General features: G+C 46.3%; 1 protein-coding gene across 1 annotated transcript in view; it reads right to left on the bottom strand.

The window, feature by feature from the left end:
• Positions 1 to 14387: 14387 nt before the first annotated feature.
• The window catches only part of LOC119387518 (uncharacterized), a 102145-nt gene continuing 89321 nt past the window's right edge, over positions 14388 to 27211 (bottom strand). The window contains exons 6-12 of the mRNA XM_037654929.2: positions 25560 to 25718; positions 25084 to 25233; positions 24032 to 24335; positions 22002 to 22358; positions 21195 to 21380; positions 20117 to 20399; positions 14388 to 19099 (exon numbers count right to left, since the gene is read on the bottom strand). Of these exons, the coding sequence (XP_037510857.1) occupies positions 18800 to 19099; positions 20117 to 20399; positions 21195 to 21380; positions 22002 to 22358; positions 24032 to 24335; positions 25084 to 25233; positions 25560 to 25718 (1739 nt within the window). The 3' untranslated portion in view covers positions 14388 to 18799. The remainder of the gene's footprint in view (positions 19100 to 20116; positions 20400 to 21194; positions 21381 to 22001; positions 22359 to 24031; positions 24336 to 25083; positions 25234 to 25559; positions 25719 to 27211) is intronic.

Genomic DNA, 27211 nt, shown 5'->3' with positions numbered 1-27211 from the left:
GACTGGGCAACACAGCAACCTCAGTTTACCAATATACCGCTTATAAACATTTCGGCGCGCACACAAACGGGCGCACCCGTTTCGGCGCGCCCGTTTGTGCACTCGCCTTTCGTTGTCGTCTTTTGTGTGCGCGCCGAAATGTTTACAAGAATGTCCTCAAACCAACTCGCCCAGCTCTACATACTGTTACATACCGCTTATGCCGAAATGCGCGGCGGTCGCGCGAATGTCTTCGTTAAAACAAGTTAGAAAACGACTGCGGCGTGTACAAACACCGCACTGCCTCCCCCCGGAAAAAAATATTCTGGCTACGCTATTGAAACACCGCCCGTCGCACGAAGGGAGCACCTTCGGGCTTACTATACGTACAGGGCAAAACGTCTCGACCGGCCAGACTGTACACCAGTGGCGTAAATCCAGAAAAACCTCAAGGGGGGACACACATCTTGATGCCATGGCGGTCATACAGTTTTTCATAAATATACGTTTTACTTTTAATTATATGATAATTAAAATCATGTTTTCAAATAAATTAAACAGAAAACGAGCATGGCCCAGAACAGCCAATAGTTGCAAAGTTAGTTTCTAAGTGTAACTCATAAGTATAGGCACTAGCATATTTCTAGCTAATATATCATTCGGGTTAAACCAGCAAGTGAAAATGTTAGCAACCCTGGAATATTTCTTGTGAAGCGTGTTTATATTCACCATTCATTTTTTAATAACACATATACATTCGACTAATCGCACTCATATTTCATTGTCAATGGATTCCACCAAGTCGTCTACATAAATAAATAACGGTATATGATCGGGGATTCTTTAGTTTGCTCTTCAAAGGCCAGTATAATAAGCACGTGCAGCACGTCAGAAGTCACCCGCGACATTTCAGAAAGCACGGTATATAAAGTGTCTTTTGTAACCAAAAATAGCTTTCACTCTTGTACTTCGTTTCTACTAATTGGAACGGCTTCAGATATCGGAGATGTCAAGCAATGCAAATATGATGTATGAAAGGTAAAATCTCAAGGGGGGACACTTGCAAGGGGTGTCCCCCCCACCACCCAGCCTCAATACAAGGGGGGTCAGGACCCCCCTGACCCCCTCATGATTTACGCCACTGCATGTACACTTATGGTGTGGCAAATGACACTCGCCGAATCCGCTACAGCAGTCAGCAAAGACGAGGAGCTTGAGCATTGCGACATGTTGTTCTGCGCACAGCGCTGCCGCTGTTGTCCACACGGTTTTCTGAGGGAGCGTGTTGACCTTTCTTATCCACGCTTTCTTTGCGTGTCATTCCGGAGACAAGCTGCAGACTTTGAACTGCCTGTCGCTGACACATTGTTAACGGTGCACGTGTCACCGCACCTACAGCTACAGTATATGCAATCATAGGCGTGTGCAAGGTTCTTTCTTTCTTTCTTTATCTTGGGGGGGGGGGGGGGGGGGGGGGGGGGGGGGGGGGTTTAACAGCAGCGCCCCTCTACCCCCCACCTCCTTCCCTCTATCCATTGGAAGAGTTCTAAGGAAAACAAGCCTCTCAACTTGATGTAAGAATAAATGAAAATGAAGCAATGACGTGATGCTCACAACGACTTGCCATTGGTCCGCTGCTTTCCGGAGGGTTATGGTGGGAAATAAACCGCTCTTAGAATGCAACATCATGAGTCCTCGGCTTCCGTTATTGACGAAATTTGCATGGCCATAACCCTGCACATTAGGCAATGACGATGAGGTTGACTTGGCACCCTCCATAAATAAAGAACCCCCCCCCCCCCCGTGTGCGCACGCCTATACATATGCAATGCACACCCAGTAATAATAATAATATCTGGGGTTTAACGTCCCAAAACCACGATATGATTATGAGAGACGCCGTAGTGGAGGGCTCCGGAAATTTCGGCCACCTGGGGTTCTTTAACGTGCACCTAAATCTAAGTACACGGGCCTCGAACATTTTCGCCTCCATCGAAAATGCAGCCGCCGCGGCCGGGATTCACCCAATAATAAAGCAACATATATCCGTTAATGAAAATTTTTAGCATGTAGTAGATTTTTTTGCGACCTACACAGTTAATTATCCATTTAGTCAGAAGCGTCGTGCGTTAACATAGCGGAAATTCCATTTTTTGTTGCGGAGTAGATGCGTCACAAATTTTTATCTCTGGTCGTGCACGCACGTATTTACACGCAGTTTCTGCGGATGCAAGGATAACGTTGAGTGTCAATTCTGCTTCTGAACTCGTTACGGCATGGAGTGTTTCTTTCAAAAAGATTATGTCATGTATCCGGCTGGCTGCACATTTCCAAGGGACAGCTTACCGTTCTCCCGTAGTAAAGCATACGCAGTGCCTTGAATGGTCTTTTTTTTTTCTCTCTCTCTCTCTCTAGATAGTAAATGCACGCGCACAAGCACGGATACTAGGGTCCAGGAAGGCAAGAACTACTGCATCTCTGAAAACCCATCGGCCTGGTGACACATTCTAGAAGTAGTCAGTGCATTGTATATCCCGTTCTGCAAAGAGTTATCTTCCTCGCGACAATGTAATCATTCAATCGATGGGTTGCTTGTTGGACTCTGGCCGCTAGCATTTTATGTAGGAGACGTCGTGTGGGTACACATACAACGAATTGACTTTACATGCCTCGTCACCAATCTGAACAGTGTGTGCCGGTAATAAACTCCGCTACGGAATTTCACGGAGAAACAACTGAAAAACGCCTAAATATCCTCACTGACAAAAATATACTCAAGAGCATAATCCTGTTATCGAAACGAACTCTCCCAAGCCTTCCTTAGCGGGGTTTGGAGCACAAGCCCGGTCAGTATTTCATCGAATAAGGGATAGTGTATGCACTGTAAGATAATCTTGGTTGATCCTCAAGATATTGAAATAACAAGAACTACTATATAACCCGGGAACATTGTAATTCGCAGTCGCGAATAGATCCCGTGACGGGGTTACTTGATGGAGTCACGTGGCAGGGTTACTGCACCAAGCCGCTCCTCTTCTCAAACGGGTAACGCTCTTGCATGCGCTTACTTCGCATAACTTGGGTGTTTTATGTAAATCTCTGCTCAAACTAATTTCAACGCACTTCAAAGAAACTACTGCGATGCCTTTGAGAATCGCAGTAGTTTCTACTGCAGTTTCTACAGCAATGGTTTTCTACACCAGTTTCTGCCTTCATTTTAGCCCCCTGTCAAAGTAGCAAGCCGTACGCTTTTCTGTACGACCTCCTTACATTTATCCATTTAGCTTCTCTCTTTCGCCTTCATAACTGAAACACCTGACGGTGACTACGCTGCAACTGTGTAAGCGTCTCTTTTGCGAGAGCACAGTGGTTTAAACTACGAATTTTTCGTTCCAACCTTCGTACTCAGCGCATCGAGTATAATTTTCCGACATACCTACCTTTCTCCATTCTCTTTATTTTCCCAATTAATATTTTTATTGCACCGTAATTTACAAGTGAATTATGCGCCTTCCGTTTGCTTCATCCGAGAACAGAAGCTTTCAATTATACTAAATGCTATTTAGCCGAAGAGCCACAGCTTTTATTATGTAAAAAAGAAAAAAAAACAGTAAACGCAATGCCTGTTATCGCTAATAACTAACGAATGATAAGTAATCGTATATGAATAAACAAGGTCTAACGGATTGAACAACTTAACGAACGAGAATTAACTTCAAATCTCAGTTATCCACGGTGGCAGACTGCATACACAACCGGCTATCAAAGCTTGCACAGGCGGCAGCCGCGCCATAGGACAAGACAGGAAAGGGAATTACAAACGCAGCGCTGACGAAACTGTCCAGTCAGCGCTGCGTCGAACGATCGGTCATCTGAGCGCGCAGCAGCAGCTGAGTTTTCGTCGTGCCCCTGCGACAACGTCGCTGAAAAACGAGCCATGCTTTCTCTCTTCCATGCAAAAAAAAAAAAAAAAAGAAGGAACACCTTTAGATCTTAAGGCTTGAGTATACAACGGCGTGTTTCGTGACAGTTTGTCCAGCAACCGCTGTACCGCGCTTTCGTGGCACCTGAACGTTGCGTGATGCCTTTGAATGCGCCGGCAGATCATTTATAGTCAGTGAAGTCCAGTGTTTCCTTCACATTTGACTGTGGCCGGAGTGTACGTGTGTAACGAACGTCTTGTACCGAGTTACAGCTGACGCGTTGCGTATACGAGACACCTTGAGCAAAGCCAAATGGGAAACAGTGAATCAAGTTAGGCTGGTAAAGTATTCCTTGCAAGCGTTATCTTAATTCCTTTGACTGGGAAATGACTGCAGAAAGACGTTTCAAGTCATTCAATCGAAACATATTGAGAAAACGCTCGTTCCCTTTGACTGGGAAATGACTGCAGAAAGGCACTACGTTTCAAGTCATTCAATCTAAACATATTGAGAAAACGCTTGTTCGATTCTTTTAAGCCAACAATGCTCTCCTGGCAATGGTAACTTGAATACGTACGGCAGCCGTGTTCCCCTCTTGATTTGCTCTCGGAAGAAGATGTATAGGTGTAGCACTCTGGTGTTTCGGAAGAAACCCTACGCCTCCGATCCTTCCATATACTTCTCTCTCTCTTCGCTTTAACGCTCCTAGACACTGTAAACGCTTCGATTGTGAGGTGAGTAGTTTTTGGCGAAAACGTTGCCCTTTTTATGGTCTTGTTGCCATGCTCCTGCAGTCCCGAGACACAATAGAAGTCTGAAATCGGCCCTGGGGCCGTTAAAAATCAGCTCGCGGCCCGTGTGCCGTGCAGCCCTGCTTATGAGGTTCACAGAAAGGAAGTTGGCGTTCGCTAGTTCGCTATTTATTCGCGAGCGGAAGAGATATGTACCTTTCAAGAAAAAAAAAAATGACTAAAGACACAGGCTAAAAATAGTGACCCCGGAGATTGCTTTTATCGTGTGTACAGAGTTCACGCGCATTTCCGGCATAATGTAAATATCGAGGAAAAAAAAAAAATAGAGAGAGATCCGCGAATCAATGCCGCACACCACACGGTTGCGCACTACCGCGGCAACCATGTCGTCGTCAGCTTCGCCAATGCGCGCGCGAAACAGCCATACACGGTCACGTTAAGAAGCGGGGTTTTCCGGCGAGATAGCGAGCTGTGTGGGAGGGAGTCAACATCGCCAGCATTGCGACGTTTCAGCGGACGCCGGTGACACGTCCCTTATCGTCCGGGCATTTGGCTGACAATAAGAACTGCGAGCTTGCACTCGCCCACTGCAAACGGACCTGTTTTGTTCTTTCATCATCTCGTTGAAAGTGTAGACAGGCAGGCGGGCTTCGAATAGACCCACGCCACGGGGTCCACCAGGTCTCGCTTTTTGTTCTTATCGTCTAAAGCTCCTGTTGTGTCGCGATCTTTTCGCCAGTCTCGTTCGGCCTTATACTGTAGCAAGAATGCGTGGACATAAGTAAGTGAGCGCATTATGCGCGTTGGGAAACTGCCGATGATGATCTGGGAAACTGCCGATGAAGTCTGATCGGGGATGTCGCGTCGCTAACTCCCCACAGCGGACACACTGACCGTTATCGCGTGTCATAACACATCGTTAACGCAGGTACGGTAACCTTTAGGAGCCATCTCGAACTGTGAGACATCTGTCGCCCACGCAGGCAAGAAAAAAAAAAAAACGCTTGCTCAAATGGCATGTGTCTTGCTTGCATTTACAATTTGTTTCTGTGTTTAAGCTCCTTTAAAATGATAAGGCGTCATTCTGCATTTGACCAGCTTAGTCAGCTGGGTGTCGCAACACTCAAGCACGGAGTGAGAAAAAAAATTGGCTGCGTATCTGCGTGCTTCGCTGCAAATGTCGTCTAAAGACGATAGAAGATGCGCTGCGTGAGATATGAACGCCATCTGGCAATACGTCGGGAAACGTGAATGCTGTGTTGCGGGCTGGTAGTCCCGGCGCAGCAGCAGGCAAGACCGGCGGTGACCAACGCGACCGGCGGGGACGTCAGCCAGCCCGAACACGCGGTTTGGCGCGAAGCGCCGAAGCAGAAGAGACGTCCGCACTCAACGAGTACTCTCCACACACTCTTTTATATTCACGTCGCCTGGGTAAAGCAGGAATGCCAGAGCGGCGCCCCATGGCACTCGTACAGTGCAATACTGAACTGAAACCGAAACACAACAATGAGCTCGCGCAGAGGGCACGGAGGAAGCCAAGTTTCGGCGCAGTCGCATTTTCAGCGCAGCTTAAGAAACTAGGGTCTCTAGAATTACGTATCTATGTATTTTCTATTAAAGGAACACACCACCTAATACTTACCTAGTGATGTTGCGCCTCAGATATGCGTAATGTTTGCTTTTTGATCAACCATGTACACAAGTATGAACCTAGTGAGCCGTTCACGATGGCTGGCCCTTGTGCAAGTGGTTCAACTTTGGCCGAGTGGCTGAATCGAGGGACGTGCCGACAAACAGAAAGACGGACAGAAAGACAGATCAAAATTTCTGCGTTTAAGTTCCCCAAGAAAGACTATCGTCTTTAAAAAAAACACAAGCCTTTGCCCTATTCGGTAAATGGGGGGCAAGCGAAGCGCGCCTGACGCACTACTTTTCTTTCTTCCTTTCTTTCTTTTTATGGCATTACCCTATGCACCTCCTGCTTCTTCCTCCATGTCGGGAAGCGGACCTTCGTCCACGTGCTTAGCATGCGCGACACTTCAGTTGCTACAGGCAACGACGACGGTCACGCGTTCATATACAGGCAACAATAAAATGTGGCAACGTGAAATGGCAAGCAACCTCGATAAAAGATCAGATTGTCATATCAGAAACGGCTGATCGCCGGCAAGCCCACGATCGAGAGAGCATCAATTATTGAACAACGGCGCATGAAAATGCGCATGCGACCGGGGCACCTTCGAGGGCCGCCTTTCTGTACGCTCGCCGGCGCCGGGCTTTTAGCACTTTTAGCGTACGACGTACGCCGCCACTGAGTCTGTGAGTCGTAGAAGTTTCGCTTTACAAGCACGGATGATTCTCTGCGGGAATAAGGCAACGCGCAGACTATACTAAGAACCATAAGAACCTTGTTTAGAAACAGTCAGTAATTGTATGGTTCATGGCATTCAATTTTTCAAATAAAGTAATTATCTGAACTGGCGCGAGCTGCTTTTTTTTGCTTTTTTCAACATGAAAAACAGAGTTGCGAATTCAGCGTTTTTCTTGTAGTTTTTTTTTTTCAACTTTGCCTTCGTCTTTTACCTCCTCTGCGGGCTGTCGATTTAACAACGAACCCTTACCAACTCGCCCAACGTTCAGTTTAATTGCGGTGGGAAAACCATAACTGTCGCAAGATAACAGCGTCTACAGCTCACAATAGAGAGAGATAGAGATAATGCACTGCATAGCACTTATCTCACCAAGAAAAAAACACCGAAAACACGTGCCACCAGAGAAATGTCACAATCTGTCTTTATTATCCTTTCGTCCCCGCTTCTTTCGACACAGCCGATATATATACTACACACACGCACACATAAAGACAAAAACAAGGCGAATAAAAAATATAACGACGACAAAGTGTGTTTTGGCGAATATATTATATGTACAACTCTGCAGGACATCGACGAAAAATAAAAATGGCGCGTTATGTCCAACTCCGTGCCACGCAAAGATGGACTCCATTGTATACACATAGCTGCTTCCACGTTTATGCACTATGTACATATTTCAGCCTGGAAAATAAATGCTTGTACGAGTCACTTGTGAATGGATATATATCTGTATTTATATATATGTTCGACAGCAGTGTTTACGCAGACAACGAGGCGCCCTGCTCACTGTGTAAGACACTGCGCATCAATTGGCGCGTCACGGTATAACAGTAAATACCGTGTTCACGTTCTTTCTGCCCAGCATTTCTTACAACACGGCACGTTAGTCTAATAAAAAGCTTTCCTCCGTCACGCCTCGTCTGCATATTGAAATACCGCTTGATCGCGCATCTCTTCAACAAGCATATTCAGATCAACGAACACTTGCGAAACCCCAGCGCTGTTTATATAGCAAGCCTATACGTTATTTCGTTACCGACTTTCAATTCAACGAAGTTTCTTGAGGTCCCTTGCATTTCGATCGATCGAAGTTTTGCCGCATTATACATTTTTACGCTGCATTTGCGCTAAAGCCCCAGCCCCGCCAACAACCACACTTTTTTCAAACTACGGCTACAGCGAACACGTCTACGTATTTGTTTTACACGTGGTTATAAATGGCGGCCACAGCTACAAACTCTTCGCCTAAGGTCTTAGCCACACAAGATGATGCTACCGCAACTACGCCGTCATACGGTAACCGCTAGAGAATGCTATTTATTAGTTTCCTGCTTTCGTAATGCACTGGACACGCTATAAATTGTAAGCGGCTCTACACCTCGAGAACTATAGAGATTTCCCCTAAAACGCCAGCAGCTCAAGAGTTCATTCAGAACAACGACCGCAATATTTTTCCTTGCAATGATGCAAGGAAAAATAAAGCAAATGCTATACACGCAAAACATACTCGAAAAACGGTCGGATCTATACGTTGTTTGGAGGAGCGCTTCACTCGAAGGAAGCGGCTAGAGTCGAGATCGGAGAATAGACGTTCCATATTGTCGTTTAAGAGGTCGATCCATCACTTTCTTCGCGATGAGGGTTTTTTGTCGCGTTTGCGGTGTTGTACAGCTGTCTCCTGCGTTCTTAAGGTGAAGGTAGCTGCAGTGATATTTGTTGGCATCTAACTTACATTTGTTAGAGGGTGAGTGATCTTTTCTGTCCTTTCTATTACCGATAACTTAAATGAGATAGTCTTTCTAGGAGGCCAATGGCCAATCGCTTTATTCCAATGAGAACAAGGAGATTGAGCGTAGCACAGGACAAAAAAAAAAGAAAAAAGAACCCTATCGTACGCGTCGCATTTAGATAAAGGACATTTAATCACCCGCTTAACACAAGATAAATTCCAACGTGTGCGCTGAACCTGCAATTTTGTCATTGTTGCCAATAATACTCTTTTGAATATAAGGTCGCTTTTAATTGCAGAGTTATGATTAAACTGCTGGCGTCGAGTCATTGACTACCGTCAATGCTTGGCAGTGAATGCGACTGTCTACCTGTCATCTATGGCTTCAATAGCGAGAAGTTGACTTAAGAAGCCTCAAGAAAACGAAAAGAAACAAAATACCGTGAATCACCGCGTTTGGAATGAAATGACACGTAGTTGGGCGGACGCATATATCCACGCGCTCGGCAGTCCGTAACCCAATATCTCGTGCACGCGGCAAACACATCACGAAAGCAATACGAGATGAATGCGATTTGGCGTCATGCTTGAGGGCTTTCTCGGCACGGTGTCGATCACGTCGCTACAGTCTCTCTTGTACTTCAATTGCAAGCCGCTTTTGGCTGTGGGCATGATCGTGGGCTCGATACCCGCTATCGCCGCCAGCCGGTATTTAAATTGGTATACAAGTGGCCCGCATTTGTTCGGCTTCTCACAGAACCTAAGAATGGCAGGAACACTGTAAACCACTTTGCACCCTTAAGGGGGTTTTAAGCAAGCAAAACACCCTTTCGCCTAACCAAAATTTGCAAAAATTAGAGTGTAAGGGTGTTCCTTCCCCAAAATAGCCTTTAATTAAGGGGTAATACTTTAACTAAAACGCCCTTTAGGAGTCAAGGGTGTTATGGGTTATTGAAACACCCATGGCCCATACCACAGCGTGCCAGATGATAACTGGGACTCGCTGATTAAAATGTCGTTGGATCTTTGGCGAGTTTAAATTAAAAGATATGTCTCTTTTAGGGCTATCTACAAGCGTACCATAAATTTACGTCTATTCTCTTAATGTTTAATGTTCATTTATACGGAACAGGAATATCTCCACCGGCACTGAACGGCGGCTTAAGATACTATGGCTATATATACCAGATGGCCAGTGTAAGGCTGTGCAGCACGAGCGCTCCGTCCATGTGGTATTTTACAATACGCTCTGTTGTGTGTGCGGTTTGGCGCGTGCGTGCACCTTCTATGCTGATGTCATCTGTAATTGCGTGCTCCCTGAGTGGTAGATTTTATTTTTCACATTTTTCAGTGATAAGGGTGTTTAGGCCATTGGAAACACCCTATGGTATGGGTGTTTTGATACGTGAAAACACCCTTTTCCTAGGGTGTGAGGGTGTTTGTTATAGACACGGCAAAACCCCCTTATGGGTGTAAAGTGGTTTACTGTGAACGACGCAGAGACGACTTTAAATTGAACTTATAGAAAACTGTCAGCGTGGACGTTTTAATTAGTACAGCTGCAGGAGCTTTTCTAGAAACACTCGTCTAAATATCGTATGTTATGAAATTATGTTTAGACGTCTGAGTTTTCTTGTAAAAATATTCTCACAGGTGCAAGTTTTTTAGCTGTTTCGTGTAGTTCCTCCATTGGTGAACGACAGAAGGTAGGATCATGCGTTGCGCTGAATTGCAATTGAAACAACACTGCGAGTTCAAGTGTACCAAGGAGACATGAGAAAATACAAGTTCACTCCTCGAACGAAAGCTTTGAAGTCAAATGGCTCGTCCAGTGCTTTCAGCTATCGGTTAGTTCGGCCATGCACGTCACTGGTTATCTTTCATACCTTTTCTATTGGTAATAACACTAATCCCGATAATACGGCCGTGCAGGGTTCGATCCCGTAAAATCATTATTTGAAGAATGAAGCTGTCTTTTCGAGTAGCTACGTGGATGCCAGCTTACTTTTTTCACAAAACAACCCCGATAAAAGATGCTTTGGCTGTTCCAAAGGTTGTTTTGGCTGTTAAAGCATAGTGTTTCGGCAGGAATCTGAAATGGTGCAAGGACAATTCACTTCCACTTGCATTCCGCCAGCAAAACAAAGCAGATAACTTGGTCAGAGGACACTGTTTTACCAATTTCAATAGCAGCGGATAGCCGATACAAGCGAGTTTGGGATCCACGACCGGTACGCTGACTTCAATCGCCCTTTCTTTCAAAGAGAACCTCGACACCTTACGACGATATTAATGTGCGTATAGCAGCATGCAACTCTAGACAGGTTTGTTTATGCAAATATCGGCGCGGAAAGGACCTAGAGGTCTGCCTCGGTGGTACAGTTGTTACGGTGCTCGGCTGCTGATCCGAAGGTCGCGGGTTCGACCTCGGCCGCGGCAGTCGCATTTCGATGGAGGCGACACACTAGAGTCCCGTGTGCTGAGCGATGTCAGTGCACGTTCAAGAATACCAGGTGGTCGAAATTAACCCAAAGTCCTCCACTACGGCGTGCCTCAAAATCATATTTTGGTTCTCCCACGTAAAACCCAGATATCATTATTAACGGACCTAAAGGAAATTGCACTGTGCCCGGACAACAGAGTCGCTTTAGGCGGCTAACGGGATGAGGCAGATACACTACCGATAACAATCACCGGAATGACGTACGTTTTAAAATAACAACGAATAAAAATGATAAAAAAGCAGAGAGCCGGTGTGTAAGAGATAACGGAACGGCGAGCTGTAGTAATCACGCAATCTTGCTGTAATCACGCACACATATGTGCTACGCCTCCATAATGTTAGTTTCATTTTGTCTGCCGCCCGACAGAAAGTACACGTGAGGTGACACGGTAATTGGAGCAAGCTAATCGCAACGTATGTATTCGACGTAGCTCCATATCTTTACGCCCTCCGTCGTTACGCCAGCGCCTAATTTCCTCCTACCTTCCATCCACCATAATCGCACACGGAAAATGCCGTAAAGCGGTACAGATTACCTTGTGCCTAGCGATCTCACCCGCTATCTTCAAGCGAAGTCACATATCAGCCCCTCAAACGGGAGAAGCGGCGTATCTACAAGCCTTACACGGTTCGTGCGAAGCTCGTCAGCCACGGCAGTGACGTCGTTCTACACTATCCCTAAAATTCGAAATGTATTAAAAAAAAAACTAAGAAAAGAAGCATTGAGTGATGACAAAGGCAGGCTGCAAAGAACCGGGAGAACGTCCGGGTTGCAACCGCGACGCGCGGACGCATTGCCGCGCACGGCAGTGAACGAACGGGCGGCGTAACCAAAACGTATACTTTGTCATATGTACGCAAAATTATTTAATTCGAGAGAAAAGGAACCTCGAAATTACCACCCACGCAAAGACAAAAAGGCAGTCGCTGACTGCTGTTGCAAGAGCAACCGTATGGCCATAGCAACCGATCGACAAGCTATCCAGTATGCACGGAGGGAAATTAATCTTAAAGGGACTGTCTACCGTCCTTCATCGCTTTTCTGTTTTGTACCGCGATAAAAAAACGTAGCGTCTGAAGTGTCCAACTTTGCAATGGTTTCTCTGGAAAGTGAGCAGAAATTTTTAAAACAGAATTTTTTGATCTTCTTCCATTAGCGTAAAACATGCCCACAACACTGGTTGGTGGACGCGATGACGATTGTAGTGCCGGTAAAAACTAAACCCGAAAGCACATGTGATTTCCGTAGCATTACTTCACTTTCGCTGAACACTAAGGTAATCAATGTAACAGCCGTGTTCAGAGCACTAGCGGTTAAATGAAGCCTTATTATACGATTACAGAACACTTGTTTTGCTGTAATCGCAGTGTATGCGTTTATTTTAGCACTGCTGCCGCAATCCAAGCCAAGTTGATTCATCAGAAAGAGACGATAAATGCACGCCTTCACAGCGCAGCACATGTGAGATATCCTAACAACAATACAGCGGCACAGTACGACCAGCGCGGAGGGCCGTATGGCATAGCGCATGAGTTGAAGCAGACGAAATCGAAGACGGTGCCGCAAGCCGCGCCACCGGGCGCCTTTTTGTGTTCGTGAGAAAAAAAAAGCGAAAAATTACTCTCCGAGGCAACTGAAAGCTGCCTCAAGTGCGTAAAATGTAATTTCAAGTTATGCATGTTTGCTTTTAAGCAAAATGAGTCTACCTGCGAAGATTTCTTGTCCTACTAGTAGACTGACCACATCGCTGTTGGGTGACGCTAGCGGTCATTATTTCACGATTTTCAACATCAAATTAAAAATATAATCATTTTTTTATGGGGCAAAAGCATGCTCTTTGCCGCCGATGTGACGAACGATCTTCTCATTTTCACCACAATCAGAAAATTGTTTCCGAGCGGTAGACAGTCCCTTTAAATCTTTGTGACACCCTGTGAGCATCGCACTTGCGCATCGAGTTAACTACACTTCATATTGGCTTCATTAAGTCCTCAAACAGGCGATTACTACGCACAGGCAGTATGCAGACGAGAGTTAGGCCTGTCAACCAATGAAACTCTCGTCTGGGCTCTCCCGGAGCCTTGCGACATTCTCGTAGTGTGTTTCGACCAATGTGAAACAGCTACGGATGCTGACGTCAAATTTACGTCAGCGAAGACAGAAATGTTGCCGCCGATCGCTCTCTGACTCTTGTCTAGCGCCGTTTGAATCAAAGAATTTGCGTAAGTGAGAAAGCGTGGGCGGAAAATTTTTGAAGTAGGCAAGCTTTCCTGGAGTCCTTCAAACGTGACCTGGAACAGCGGCGTAGACTACAATTTTTTTTAAAGAGGAGGAGCGGGGGGAAAGGAGGGGGTTGTTGCACATCGCCTGTTTCGCAAGATACCCTGGTACACAAAACAATTCCGGAGGGATAGGTGGCATCACGTGCCCAGTGTATCCTTCGTCACACTCTCTGGCTACGCCCTCGAAAAGCTTTCCAATAAAGGTAAGTAGGACGAAAACATTTCTCCTCATACAACGAAGTGTGTGGCTTTGTCACGTGGACCGGACGTAGTTACTGAGTTGTACGTCGGAGATTATATGATGAGCAGAACCGAAAAATATTGAGCGCAGTTTAAACGTTTGTTTGCTGGAAGAAAATCACGTTTTGGCTTAGTGCAGTACACTATATGTGCGTCCAAAACTTCTAAGTTTCTAAATAAAGCGTGCAGTACAAATTTTGAGTTGATGAGTTTACGAGGGACGATTCATCTCAGTGCCACAGCATTGACCCACGCAATACTGGTCAATAAAAGCGAACACGAACGGCAGCACACATGGACTTTCAGCATGGCACACACACACACACTCACACAAAAGCCAGTACAAGATAACACACTATTCGGTGGCAGTGTGACAGCGGCAGGCAACATCTTCTCTACTCACACACATTGTTCACACTTCGTATTGCGCAGTGGTGGTTGGCGCTACGTAGCTTCCGAAATTCCCAACTGCAATATCCTAACGGAACGTTAGTCCTTCATTCCATGGGCAATTAAATCTTCCGAAGCCTCCTGGAGGTCAAGAGTGGGTGTGTCCTCACCACAACTGAGTCCTCCATTCTTCAGACATCATTGACACCAAGAACATTGGCACATTGTTTTTGTGATGTTGCTCTTGTGCTTTAACACCGCACGCAAAAGTTAAAAAGAAAGGTAGAAATATTAAAGGTAGATCCAAAAGAAACCACAATGTCCACGAATGACAGAGGTAAAAGTTCAGCAAGTCAGTGTTTCTTCGAGAAAGTCAGGGTATTAATAAATATCACATTGAATTTGTTACAAAATATTTGGAGACCCCAATGGAATATTTTTGATAATTTTTGTCATGAAGTCATGGCCGAGAGGGTGCAAAAGTTTATGTCCTTGGTGGTTCATCTTCATAAAGCTAGCATTGGGAACAAAAACTTACACATCCCCTCAGAATAATTATATACGTATTGACACTACTGACTAAAACACAATTCATGTTTCACCACACTTGTTACAGACATCTTAGAAAAAGAGAGCTAACGAGAATATTTTTAAAAATATATCTGGTATTCCATTGTGAAAACACATTTCCTGTTGTGCAATCAGATTAAAAATGAACGTGTTGCACAGCAAGAACCTAGATGACATAATCTTAGACATAGATTAGACGAAGCTTTCAATCTGTACAGGTCTCGCAGTTGGACAAATGGTTCAAACTCGGTTGGGTTAACAAAGAATGTGATAGTGTGTACCGCGTAACATGGATTCAAAATAAATAACCCTGTTTTTAACCTCCAAATGATAAAGGCAGTTTTAATACAGATTAACACAGATTTTAGATGGTGGCATCTCCCCTCCTGGCTTCAGTTCAGATGGACACTCACAAGAAAAATAAAACCCTCAAAGAGGTACGTCTTAGTTGGAGGCTGCCTCCAACTAAGGTTTTAACAGTATCGCACGCCACTGCGTGGTCGGTAAAGGAGGGGTCATAGAATATACACAACAACATAAGACATCAAAAAGTAAAAATATAGAAAAATGATAAAAACCTTTAAAAATTAGGAACATTTCTTGCATTTGTATAAGTGAAAGTGTCTGAATATTATTCTTATATGCTCTTATCAGTGTACAATAACAAAAATACCATTTCTTTTCTTTAGACAGCAGGAGCTGAAAGTAGTGTCAACATTCGCATTTCACATAAATACTAGGGGTGTGTGAATATTCGAAAATTTCGAATAACATATCGAATAGCATTCGAATAGTACATATTCGAAATGTCAAATACTTTTCGAAGAGTTTCCGAATAATCAGCACCGATGGGAGAACCCCAAAACAATGAAACTTTTCAACAGCTAAAGGTAATATTTGTACCTTTAATCACTAAATTACCAATGTGCATGCAGCTCAAGCTTTTATGTGACCATCGACACTATATTTATTACCAGATGAAGGTGATTTTTCTGCAAACTCCACTCTTACTCGGTTTTTACTATGCTGCAGCTACATCACATTAATCAGTTCCTGTCATCATCTAGCAACAACTGAAGGTGGGGATTGCGGCTGCATTCAGCTTCACGAATAACAAACGCAAGTGTTGTGCTTGCGCAAATTGCTTTTCAGCTTTCAACACTGTTTACATGCTTTCGGTGCCGAGGTCCATGCTGTGATGATAGGTTTGTCCGTTTCATTACATCTTTGGCTGTATTCGTGGTGTTCGCTTCAAAATTGTTTAGTTTTTATGTCTCAATTTTATTTAAAAGCAGGCGACCGAGTATCACCTTGATTACTGTAGTCACCGCTGTACCTGCAGGTACAAAATATTTCGAAGGCTGTGGTCACTGCTGTATACGAGCTTAGCTCAGTTTTCATCGTTGTGGTATTTTGAGTCGGTTAAAAATAACCGTAATGTTCTTTGGTGAAAGCCTGTGAATATTTAATTCAAATAAAATGTTGTGGAGCTCTAAGACTGTTTTGGAAATGGTTGTCTTACCATTTGAAAACTATTCGAAGCATATTCGATTAGTATTTGTATTCGATTTGGCATCATTACTATTCGATTCGTATTCGATTTGGTTCCAAAATACACTATCCGCATCCCCCCTAATAAATACTCTTCGACTTTTGCTTCGATCCTATGAGAATAAAACGATAAGGTATCACCATTTACGCATGCAAAAAGGCAGCAGCCTGAGTCAATTGCAATGACATGGTAATCCGCAATGCAGGATTGCAGGCGTTGGTCTCTACAAAACATTCGAGACGTTCGAAACACTCGAGCAACTGGTACACTCATGCTAACGGTCTAGGAGACCGTAGTTGGATCTACAATTAAGGGAGTCACCATCGACGCGAGATCAGAGAGATGCACAAACAAGGAGATGGCAGTGCCAGTTCTCTGGCAAACTAAACACACAAATCAGCGCAATGTCAATTCTTTGAGTAAAAATGCAATATTGTACTTCAATGGCAACTCGGCATTCGAGGCTAAACACGATACATCTTTCCTTTTCAGACAAGGCGCGTTTGTGTTCGTTGTACCTGTTGTTTTATATTGCACGTTACGCAAAAGCTTCTCAAGACAAATGCCACACCTTCAGTCTTGACAGCTCGACTTTTGAGATTCAACACTTCATAAACAAATTGGTTATAACGCCACAACCAATAGAAAGAAGCTAGACAAAATGTTCGTTGAAACAAGAACTGAGATCATTATTTCCAGAATGATGATTTGTTTTTCGTTTTGAGATGACATTACGAGTGGAATTTGCCTTCGACATCTGTATGTATGAGGTCATTGCAATTATGTAATGCGTTCGGAGGCCATGACACTGACGTGCAAGTCGATAGAAGAATACACCTCCAAAAGGTGATAGAGAGTAAGAAAGACATAACCATTGCCATCGTAAAGCCAAACATTTGATTACCAAATCATTCTGAAGCTGTTTGTCTGGATTATTTTTTTTTTTCAAAAGTTGCCATGCTGTGACTAAGAAGGATACAGCTGCAAAGCACTCTTACAAAAAGCCAAGACTGCAATATGGCAACGACCAGAAAAGCTAATGAAACCGTACCTGTGATCGCAGAAATGACACTTAATCTCAAGCATGTGTAGATTGCGCGTTCGAAGCGAGATGTAATTTTGCAGTACTGAAGTGCAGAGGAACAGAAATAAGGAGGAAGACATTCTGAGGAGAGACTTGGAAGACAAAGTCGAGCAACTACGTCACACCACTTGTGCGTTTAAACGTTAAACGGACATTGCATGCAGCAAGAAAGACTTTTAAAAAATTATATTTTGACTGCCGCAAGTGGGCAGAGTCTGCGAACGGCTGAATGATGAAGACAAGTATGCAAGTGAAATAATTGCCGAGTGTCTGACACGTTCCCATATTTTCGCGCAGTTTCCTAGTGCCCAGTATCCACCCTGGGCGTTTAGCAGAATTAGAATTTTCCAAGCTAGACACTCGAGCAAAAACGTCAAAGAGAGCAAACTGTTTCACGCATTAGAATGTACGAAAAATTTTGGGTTTCTTTTCCTCCGCGAGCAAATGGAAAAGTTCTCTTTTTAGCACTACATCCTATGCCTAACAACAGTTGCAAAAAAAGAAAGGAAAAGGAAAACAGGATTCCTGGAATTTCCCTATTCACACAACATTAAAGCTGTATTTGGATGGTTTTTCAGCGCTCGTATTCGAGCCAGACCATTTTCCAGACATTCTTGCGGGAAATGACACTGCTTCTCCTGAACAGAATGATACAACAAAAATAGGAATGCGTAAGGTTGCACATACGCATCCGTGACATCGTCGAAAAAACCGCAGAAGTCGTACACTCGTTCGACGCCGCAGCTTCGTACCAATAACGTTCGTCTAAACCTGGACGCACTGCGTTCACTATCGGTACTACACGAGTAGACCAGTAAATGCGCTGAAAGGGCTACGAGGTCAACAACAGACCCACAAGTGTACAGCACTCACGGATTGAAACGCGGAAATTTAGAGCTACGTAACGCACGCACTTAAGTTTCCAGCATCTACAGTTCGTTCAATATCGGCATAATTTTGATTCGAACACTTACGTCAGAGCCAAAAATATCTTTAGCAGCCAGATTTACAGTGACAAGACCCAGTTACCACGAGCAATTGCTTATATAAGTTATTAAACTAAAGAAACTCGATTTCGCGTTTCAATCCGCGAGTACTGTACATTTACCGAAAGGTGCCAGCAGGCAAAACTGCACGCCAAGGCGCTACGAAATCGCTCGGCACCGAATTGACTAATTTCCCCTGTCATCGCGTCCATTCTTTAACGCCCGCACTGCGACAGTCATCGGAGCCTAACTCTATTCTCGGTTTCGTTTTAGGGTCGGCAAGACCAACTCCACTGTAGAAGGCTGGGTTCCCCCGTTGCGGGCAAAAGAGCACGCAGCTGCTTATAGCTTCTCAGTGGCCGACGGACGTTACGAAGAATAGTGCCACACGAAGAATAGTGCGGCGCTGGATTCGGGGGCTATCGTGGCTTCCTCAGACGTAGAGCTTCCAGATGGAGATGGGCTGCCGGTAGAGTCCCGGGGCTCCCTGCTCTCGGCCTCCAAACACGTAAAAGCAGAGTCGCCACTGGTGAAGCTCCGTGCGCCCTCCGGGCGGGCTGCCGTGTCCCGCTCGGCCGGTGGCACTGCGCAGGCGCACGGGCGTGCTCTGGCAGCTCTCCTCCTTGATGGCCTGGATGGGCGCCCGCTTGGACACCACTACGGCCGCCTGGCTGCACACGGTGGGCGTGCGCTGCGACACGCGGTCCCAGGAGCGCGCGCGCTCCTTCACCACCTGAAAACAACAGTGAAAGGAAAAGGTCATGGTGTCAGTGCTGCAGTTGGTGCTGGCTTTTACCAGGGGGGGGGGGGTAGGCCCTTAAACCCCTAGGTTTTTCAATTTCTCATGTGCATATATTCCCGCACGCATGCCAACCAATGAACGCACGAACACAAATAAAGTATCGTTGAATACCCCGGAAAAAATTTGTGGCTACGCCCCTGCCTTCGAGTATTCCTGAGAAACTTTCTGTGGATATGTAACCGCTAACAGGCACAGACTAGCTCTTAGCGCTAGCAAACAAATCACTTAGTAGCAGTAGTAGTAGTAGTAGTAGAAGGAAGAGGAGAAGAAGAAATTCGATAGTTGCTAGAGGACAAACTATGGTAATTGTCAGTGAAGAAGACAGAACACACACACGCACACACACGCACGCGCACACACACACGCGCACGCACTTTAAATAAGTAAGCACTAGCAGCAAAATAACGAGAACTAGTAAAGCGCGCTTCCCTGTACAGACGCTGTTACAGTGGAGAAGCCAGATTTCAAGGTATCTGCTCCGGTGAGGCATACCACCGCGATGCAGACTTCACTTTGCGGAGGCTCAGGTTACCACCTAATGATGCGGGCAACCCCGATCGATTCCGCACTACATTTAACTGTTGCCAGTATGTTCTACTAGCAACAGAAAATATTTTCCGCCAGTAGCGCGAATGTACATGGATTGTCATTTCTGCCTCCAGATGAGCCCGAACTACGCGTGCCAACTATCAACACTTTACGATCGAACCTAGCCTCTCCAGAGTATACCTCTAATAGAGTCGTTCGGCTTATAACAAAACTGCAACTTTGGCGAGTTGGTAACGCTTCATCTTGAACTAGCACATCACACTAAACACTAGGGCTAAAAAAGGGGTGAAACACAAAATAAGCACTCCTTGTGACCGTCACTCCCTCTTCAATCATGGTGTTTAGTGCGCTGTGTTCGCTCGGCCCGTGCCTCTGCACGCACATGCCACCATCACCGACCTGTATGCCCGGCTGGGCGGCTGCGCTGAACGTGCTCAGCTCGATGGCGGCGGCCGTGGCGGAGTTGAGCGACGAGGGCCGCGACCTTGGTCCGTGTCCCGTCAGGAAGTTCATGATGTCGCGCTGCAGCTCCGGGTCGTCCTCGGCGAACGAGTAGTAGCCCGAGCAGTGAGACGCACTGTGCGACAATTGCAGAGGCGAGCTGGCCGGCACACCCGAACTGCTCGCGTCCGAGAACCACGTGTAGCTGCTCGTCGAGCGTCGGGGTCCGCCCACACGGTACCTGTCAAGCACGACGGAGGTTCGTACGGGTTACGGTAAGCACCCGTATTCTAATAACTATGCGTGTATAAACTATCTTACGGATGGGTTTAGGTGTCGCCGTATTGATCTGTAGCCTTGCCGTTTTGTATCTATAAAAGCTAAAGGAAGAGTGATACGGCAGACGCATACGCACGAAAACGGTTGGGCTGGTGTATTCGACGTTTCATGGCCTTATTCATTGACGTCGCGATATAGAAAAATAGAAAACATTCGTTTAATAGCCCGAGATGGCGGCGCCCATGTGCATTACGTAAAATAGTCTGTATTATAATAATTTTACACCCATGTTCGCAAATGCCGTTTCAATTTAGGTGTCCACTTAATGCTTATAGAATACAGTTATTGGAATGACGTAATTCGGCCAGAAAATGGCGCTGAATGTCGTGTCAGGAAGAAGACAGAAATAAGAACACATTGGTCGCAGAGGAATAAATCACGCTAAAGAGGCTAGGCTTTCATGTTGATGAAATAAGGCAACCTAATAATATAACAATAATTGTCGGGGTTTTACGTCCCAAAACCACGACATTATAAGTCGCCGTAGCGGAGGGCTCCGGAAATTTCGATCACCTGGGGTTCTTTAACGTGCACCTAAATCTGAGCACACGGGCTTCTAGCATTTCACCTCCATCCAAATGTGGCCGTCGCGGCCAGGATTCAATCCCGCCACCTTCGGGTCAGCGGTCAAGCGCTATAATCACTAGTCCACCATGGCGGGTAAAGGCAACCCAAGGCCCTTTCAAGATTCGCCTACCTGACGTTGCTCTGGTCGAGGTCGATGAGCAGGTCCGCACGCGGGTCGGTAGCGTTCTCGCAGGGCGTGTGCTGCTGGTCGCTGCCCCCTCCGGTGGTCGCGGTGGGCGTGCAGCAGCAGCTGGCACCGGACCGTGCAGGGGCCGCCGCCGAGGAAGACACGTTGAAGGTATTCAAGCTCTGCGAACTGGGACACGCAACAATAAGAGAACGATCAGCGCAGGTTAGCGGTGAGGAAAGAGTGAGTCTATACGGGATAGGGAAACTTGGGAGTAACCGAGAAAGTATTGAGAGGCTTAAGCGTACAGCGGTGCGCAAATAAGCAAGTTGCAGCAGTTTGCTTTGCGGAAAACGCTGCTCCGCGCGTGCTTCGTGTTGTGCTCTGCATTAAGCTATGGCGAGCATGCCAGAACCAGAACCTATATCAGACCACACCAGCGATAGACATACTGAGGGTCCTGAAGCATAAGCGTGCACACGGCGGGGGGAGGGGGGGGTTGCCTCTCCAGGTGATCTGAAGGGAGGCTTGTCCCCCCCCCCCCCCACCTTCCCATGTCTTGAAGTGTCTGCTATTCGTCATGCCTCTCTGTCAGTATAAATGTGAACCTGGCGCTATTTCAAGCAAGATTACCGCTTTTACGAGCTACACTTGACGGCGGCTACATGCACGTAGGGTGCCTTGATGCCCGCGCGCCCCGCATCGAGGCACCCTACATGCACGCGGTGTGGTGCGCCCAACGTAAGCCACATGAAGGAAAATAGCTGGAGGGGAGGGGGAGGGGGATGGCTATGATGGGAGGCGGCGCACCTGGTGATGCGTCGGGACCTGCCACCCTGTGGCGGCGGGCTGAGCATTCCGGGCGGCACGGGCACCGAGCAGTCCCTGTTTCGCGGCAGTATCTCCGACAGGGGCCGCACGCGCACGCTCAGCTGCCGCTTGCGCTGGTGCTGGGGCGTCGACTCCCCGCTGCTGTCGGAAGCCTCGAGAACGGCGTCGGTGCTCGCCGACTTCTGGATGGCCTGCGGCGTGGGCACGCCGGACGCCGGGTCTGCTCCTTCGAGCAGCTTCTCGGTCTCGTCTCGGCGCACGGCGCTGCTCACCGAGTAGTTGCCACTGGAGATGCTGCGCACCAGCCGGCTGCTGGATAGCTTCTCCTTCAGGGACCTGCGCCCCACGCGCGTTTGCCCGTCTGTAGTGCACGCGCAATGGCGTCGGTTTTACTGGCTGGGACCGGGGTCAAGGGGAGGGAACGACACCGCGCGGACGATATGGCGCTAGTAGTGGACGACGAACAATGATTGGAATGTCTGTACACAGTTTGAAAACTTTCTAAAGCGTAAATACAACGGCGCGGTTGTGGACAATTACTAACCCGTAGCGTTCTTCGAAGGTCAAACAAAGCTGGTGTTCTAAGAACAGTGTGAAAAATGGACCAAACGAACGAGAGAAACACACCAACAAGCCAGAGAGAAGGCGGCAAACAAACAAACAAACAAACAAACAAACAAACAAACAAACAAACAAACAAACAAACAAACAAACAAACAAACAAACAAAGGCGAGCGTCCAACACATCCACCATGAAGAAGAAAAGGGTGTTCGTTTATTGAACCACTTAAAACAGCGTTTCATTAGGACGTGTTAGCATGAGCTGAGAGCGTGCGCGTGACGCGAGTCCACCAGTGATCGTCCTCATTTCTTATATTGCGCGTGGTTTAAAGCTAGCACTAATGTTCGGTTTCAATACAAAGCGAACGAAGGAACAAATCACTCGTATTTGTCTAATAACGTAAGTTCACGTACGCAGTTCAAAGAAACGACATCTGTAGAGTGCGCAATGTGACCAATGCATCCCTATTAACGTGCCATTCCTGTACTCTGTGGTGGCGTCTTTGATAGCGTCTCACGAATCTCGAGTGCATAATGCTCATGAAGTCGCTTGCATTTACCACGCAGCGTACACGCCGTGCATGCAGGACATGATGCGTGAAGTTACATGCAGTGAATGGCACGTATGTGCATACTATAGCCGAAAGTTTGAGAATGGCGCTGATCACCGCCGTAAGGGATGCAGCAAGTGTCAAATCAAACTAACTAACTAACTAACTAACTAACTAACTAACTAACTAACTAACTAACTAACTAACTAACTAACTAACTAACTAACTAACTAACTAACTAACTAACTAACTAACTAACTAACTAACTAACTAACTAACTAACTAACTAACTAACTAACTAACTAACTAACTAACTAACTAACTAACTAACTAACTAACTAACTAACTAACTAACTAACTAACTAACTAACTAACTAACTAACTAACTAACTAACTAACTAACTAACTAACTAACTAACTAACTAACTAACTAACTAACTAACTAACTAACTAACTAACTAACTAACTAACTAACTAACTAACTAACTAACTAACTAACTAACTGTTGGAATAAACTGCTCAGGTCGTGGTGTCGATAAATGATAAGTGTGCTGAGACAACATATTTGTGAAAGCGCGTAGTGCATATTCTGATATGCAGAACCTACGCTCTCGGAGTGATTACTCTTCGTGTCTTCACTACTGGTGTGTTTACTCTTCGTGTGTTTACTTTAAACTATTATTTTTGCACCACTGCGTTTACTATTGGCGTGTTTGCTCTCGGCATGTTTACATTGTAATCATTATTCTCGTTTTTTTTGTCCCCTCTGTAACATCCCCCCTACAGCAATGCCTTCGGGCGACTGTAGTATCGTAACGAATAGGTGTAAGCTTTAGTATTTTAGTACACGCAGGTGGACGGGAAAGGAGCGGCAAAGCATGGCGACGGAGACCGCACCTGAGATTGACCTGGGCTCCGCATCCTCCGTACGCGCAGCCGACGTCGTCGTCCTCGTCGTCGTCCTGGGAGCCCGTGCTCTTGCTGCACAGCCGGGACACCGGGTGCACCTTGAAGCGCAGCGAGGCGGCCCTGCCGTGGCGCGGCCGGTGCTGGTGCAGCGCCGTGCCACTCTCCTCGTCCTCCTTGGCGGCGGACACGCGGTCGGCCCACGTGGCCAGTCCCGGGTTGACCAGGGCCACGTGGCGACACCGGGGCGTAGGCACGGTGCCTTCCACCGCCACCTTCTCCCACGTCTCGCTCGCTGCGCCAACGGCGAGAGAAAGAACACGTTGCAGACCAGAGAACCGGTTCGTTCATTCAGTGAATCCATAACGCTGAAAACGCAGGGACCAAGGATGTCTATAGCCCTTTTCCTTGGCCCCTGTGTCTTCAGCGCTCTGACTTCATTGAATGTGTCGAACCAACTAGCCCAAAAGTCTGTACCCTTGTGATTCGTTCAGTTGTGACAACAAACGCCACATAATAATAACAATAGAAATATCTGGGGTTTCACGTACCGAAACCACGATACGATTACGAGGCACGCCATAGTGGAGGGTTACGGAAATCTTGATCATCTGGTGTTCCTCTAAACTGACATCGCACATTACATGGGTCTCTAGCATTTCGACTCCATCGAATTACGACCGCCGTAGCCGGAATCAAACCCGCGATATTTCGGGTCAGCATCCGTGCAACGTAACCGCTGTACCACCGCGGCGGGCAACAAACGGCACAAGATAATGCGAAGGACAAGAAAGGGGACAGCGACAAGACCGCTTTCTTTTTCCTGGTGTTTTGTGGTGAAATTTGCTGTTACAATCTATACCAACTCTCCCGGAGTAACTGGTCATTTGAGCTCAGGATGTATACGGTGGGCAAATCAAGTCATCAGGGAAAGACCACTTGCGAATTAAAAGACCACTTGCAGTTAGCTTCTTCAGACGGGGAAACATGTGAAAGCGTTGGTGTCTGCGCGTGCGTGGCTTTCGTGGGGCGCGCGCACTCACCAAAGTGAAACCTCCATAGGTCGTTGTTGGCAGCGCCCGCCCGTTCTCCGCCGAAGAGGTACATGAAGCCTTGGGCTTGTACCGCAGCGTGCCCGTGTAGCTCGGTGGGAGCGCCCTTCGGTTGTCGAATCCGGCTCCAGCGACCTGTGTCTGCACGCAGAAGATTAGACGTGAACTCTCGCTTGACATATTCTCCAGACACGTTCAGGCCGTCGTACATTTGTTACAAAACCCAACAAGAAAACGCACCTGCTCCGTTTATACTATATGAGTGACAAACAGGTGTTATCGAGGTCACCTTTCTGAGATATCCAAAGGAAACAAGAAACAGCTGTAAGACGATGGTTAGTTGTCAAGATCCCCCAGAAACCTGAAATTTAATACGAAACTGCCCATATAGTAGAAGCTATATACCCAAAACAATAGAGGAACACCCCCTAGAATAGTTTGTCAAGTTCCAAACGGTCTATATGTACCGAAGTGGTACGTCCAGAAGTCGGCCCGTTCGTGTAGATCCGTGAGTCCGCCGTAAATCCACATGGCGCCCTGGTGCACCACGCACGAATGGTTATGCCTCGCCGGGGGATGGTCGCCAACGCCGCCTTCGCCGCACGTCAGCTCCCACTGCTCCGTATCTGCACAAAAAGGATGAGAAACTATCAGTTTTCGCAGAGCGACACGCCATAAACGAGCCACGGTGTCGTCTTTAGAAAATAACCCTGGAAACCTTCCGTGGACATTCGATAGCGAATTGATCCTTGAATTCTTGGTACAACTATTGCTCATTCAACGGCAGTAGGAAATATGCGACACTTTCTTCGCAGGAAGGCACAGCCCACGTGTCGCGAGATGCCTGTATACCCGATGCACTTTGCCGAAGGAAGCGCGCAATCTCTCCTAATGTCCACACTCGAAGTCACTGTTTCGATCCTCTCTCCCAATCCAGGACGAGACACAGATCCAAGAAGCAGCGTCGTTACACGTACAGCTGCGTAAAACAGAGCGCAACCATATATTTAAATTTTTGGCCTTATAGCGAGCTACCCGTCTGCGAGGGGAGTCTGCTCTATTAAATATTCACGAGAAGCGCGCAACACGTTCTGCTACCGCACATGTCCTTTGCGAGCCAGACGATCGTTAATTAGCGTGCATTCTGGTTGTCGCACCAGGCTGTTCTACAACCACAGCACGTATCTCTCGGTCAGCGACCGAATATGTGCAGTCTCTAGGGGACATGAACCAGGGTTGTAGCCGGGCTGCGTTAACGTTACTTATTCATACTAGCAGGAAAATCGTGGAGGCGGAAAACGAAATAGAGCTATAGTGTGGTTGTTACAGTTTGCTTCGCCTGCTAACTATTGCGCTGAACAGTGCGACAAGCAACCCCTTGTCTGGAATTGTTCCCTAGTGCGCAATGAATAGTATAGTGCAGTTCGCCTCCACTTTCGCTACCGAACCCACCCTGAGCAAGTGTTTTACTATATATATGTGAAAATACAGAAAAGTTATTATTACGTTGTCTTAATGATCTGTGTATGTGGGACAACTCACAACTCTCCCTGCTTCCCATCTGAGAACTGTCGTTGCCTCAATAACTTGTTCTTTATTATTATTATTATTATTATTATTATTATTATTATTATTATTATTATTATTATTATTATTATTATTATTATTATTATTATGAGGATTCCATTTCAGAATGCATTAAGCGCTTGAAACCATCCTTTTCAGCTGGCCCAGATGGCATCCCCTCTGCCATACTAAAAGCCTATGGCAGTATACTTGTACCAGTATTGACTGCCATATTTAATAAGTGTCTGCATGCTTCAACTTTTCCTAGCATGTGGAAAACTGCTCGTGTTTTCCCAGTATTTAAGTCTGGCTGTAAAAGTGACGTCTCGAACTACCGCCCTGTTTCCCTTCTTTGTGCCGCATCCAAAATCTTTGATCTTGCTCTTCACAAAATATTGTCTTTTGATGTAAAAAATTCATTGATTGTGAATCAGCATGGGTTTCTCGCTGGCCGCTCAACTGTCACTAATCTTGCCAGTTTCATGATGCAAGTCTCCACGCCTATTTCGCAGAGAGGACAGGTTGACACTATTTACTGTGACCTTAGCAAAGC

This window comes from Rhipicephalus sanguineus, chromosome 3, assembly GCF_013339695.2.
Source record: "Rhipicephalus sanguineus isolate Rsan-2018 chromosome 3, BIME_Rsan_1.4, whole genome shotgun sequence".
Lineage (NCBI taxonomy): Eukaryota > Metazoa > Arthropoda > Arachnida > Ixodida > Ixodidae > Rhipicephalus > Rhipicephalus sanguineus.
The sequence above is the reverse complement of the archived record's forward strand: the minus strand, read 5'-3'. Positions and strand labels throughout refer to the sequence as shown.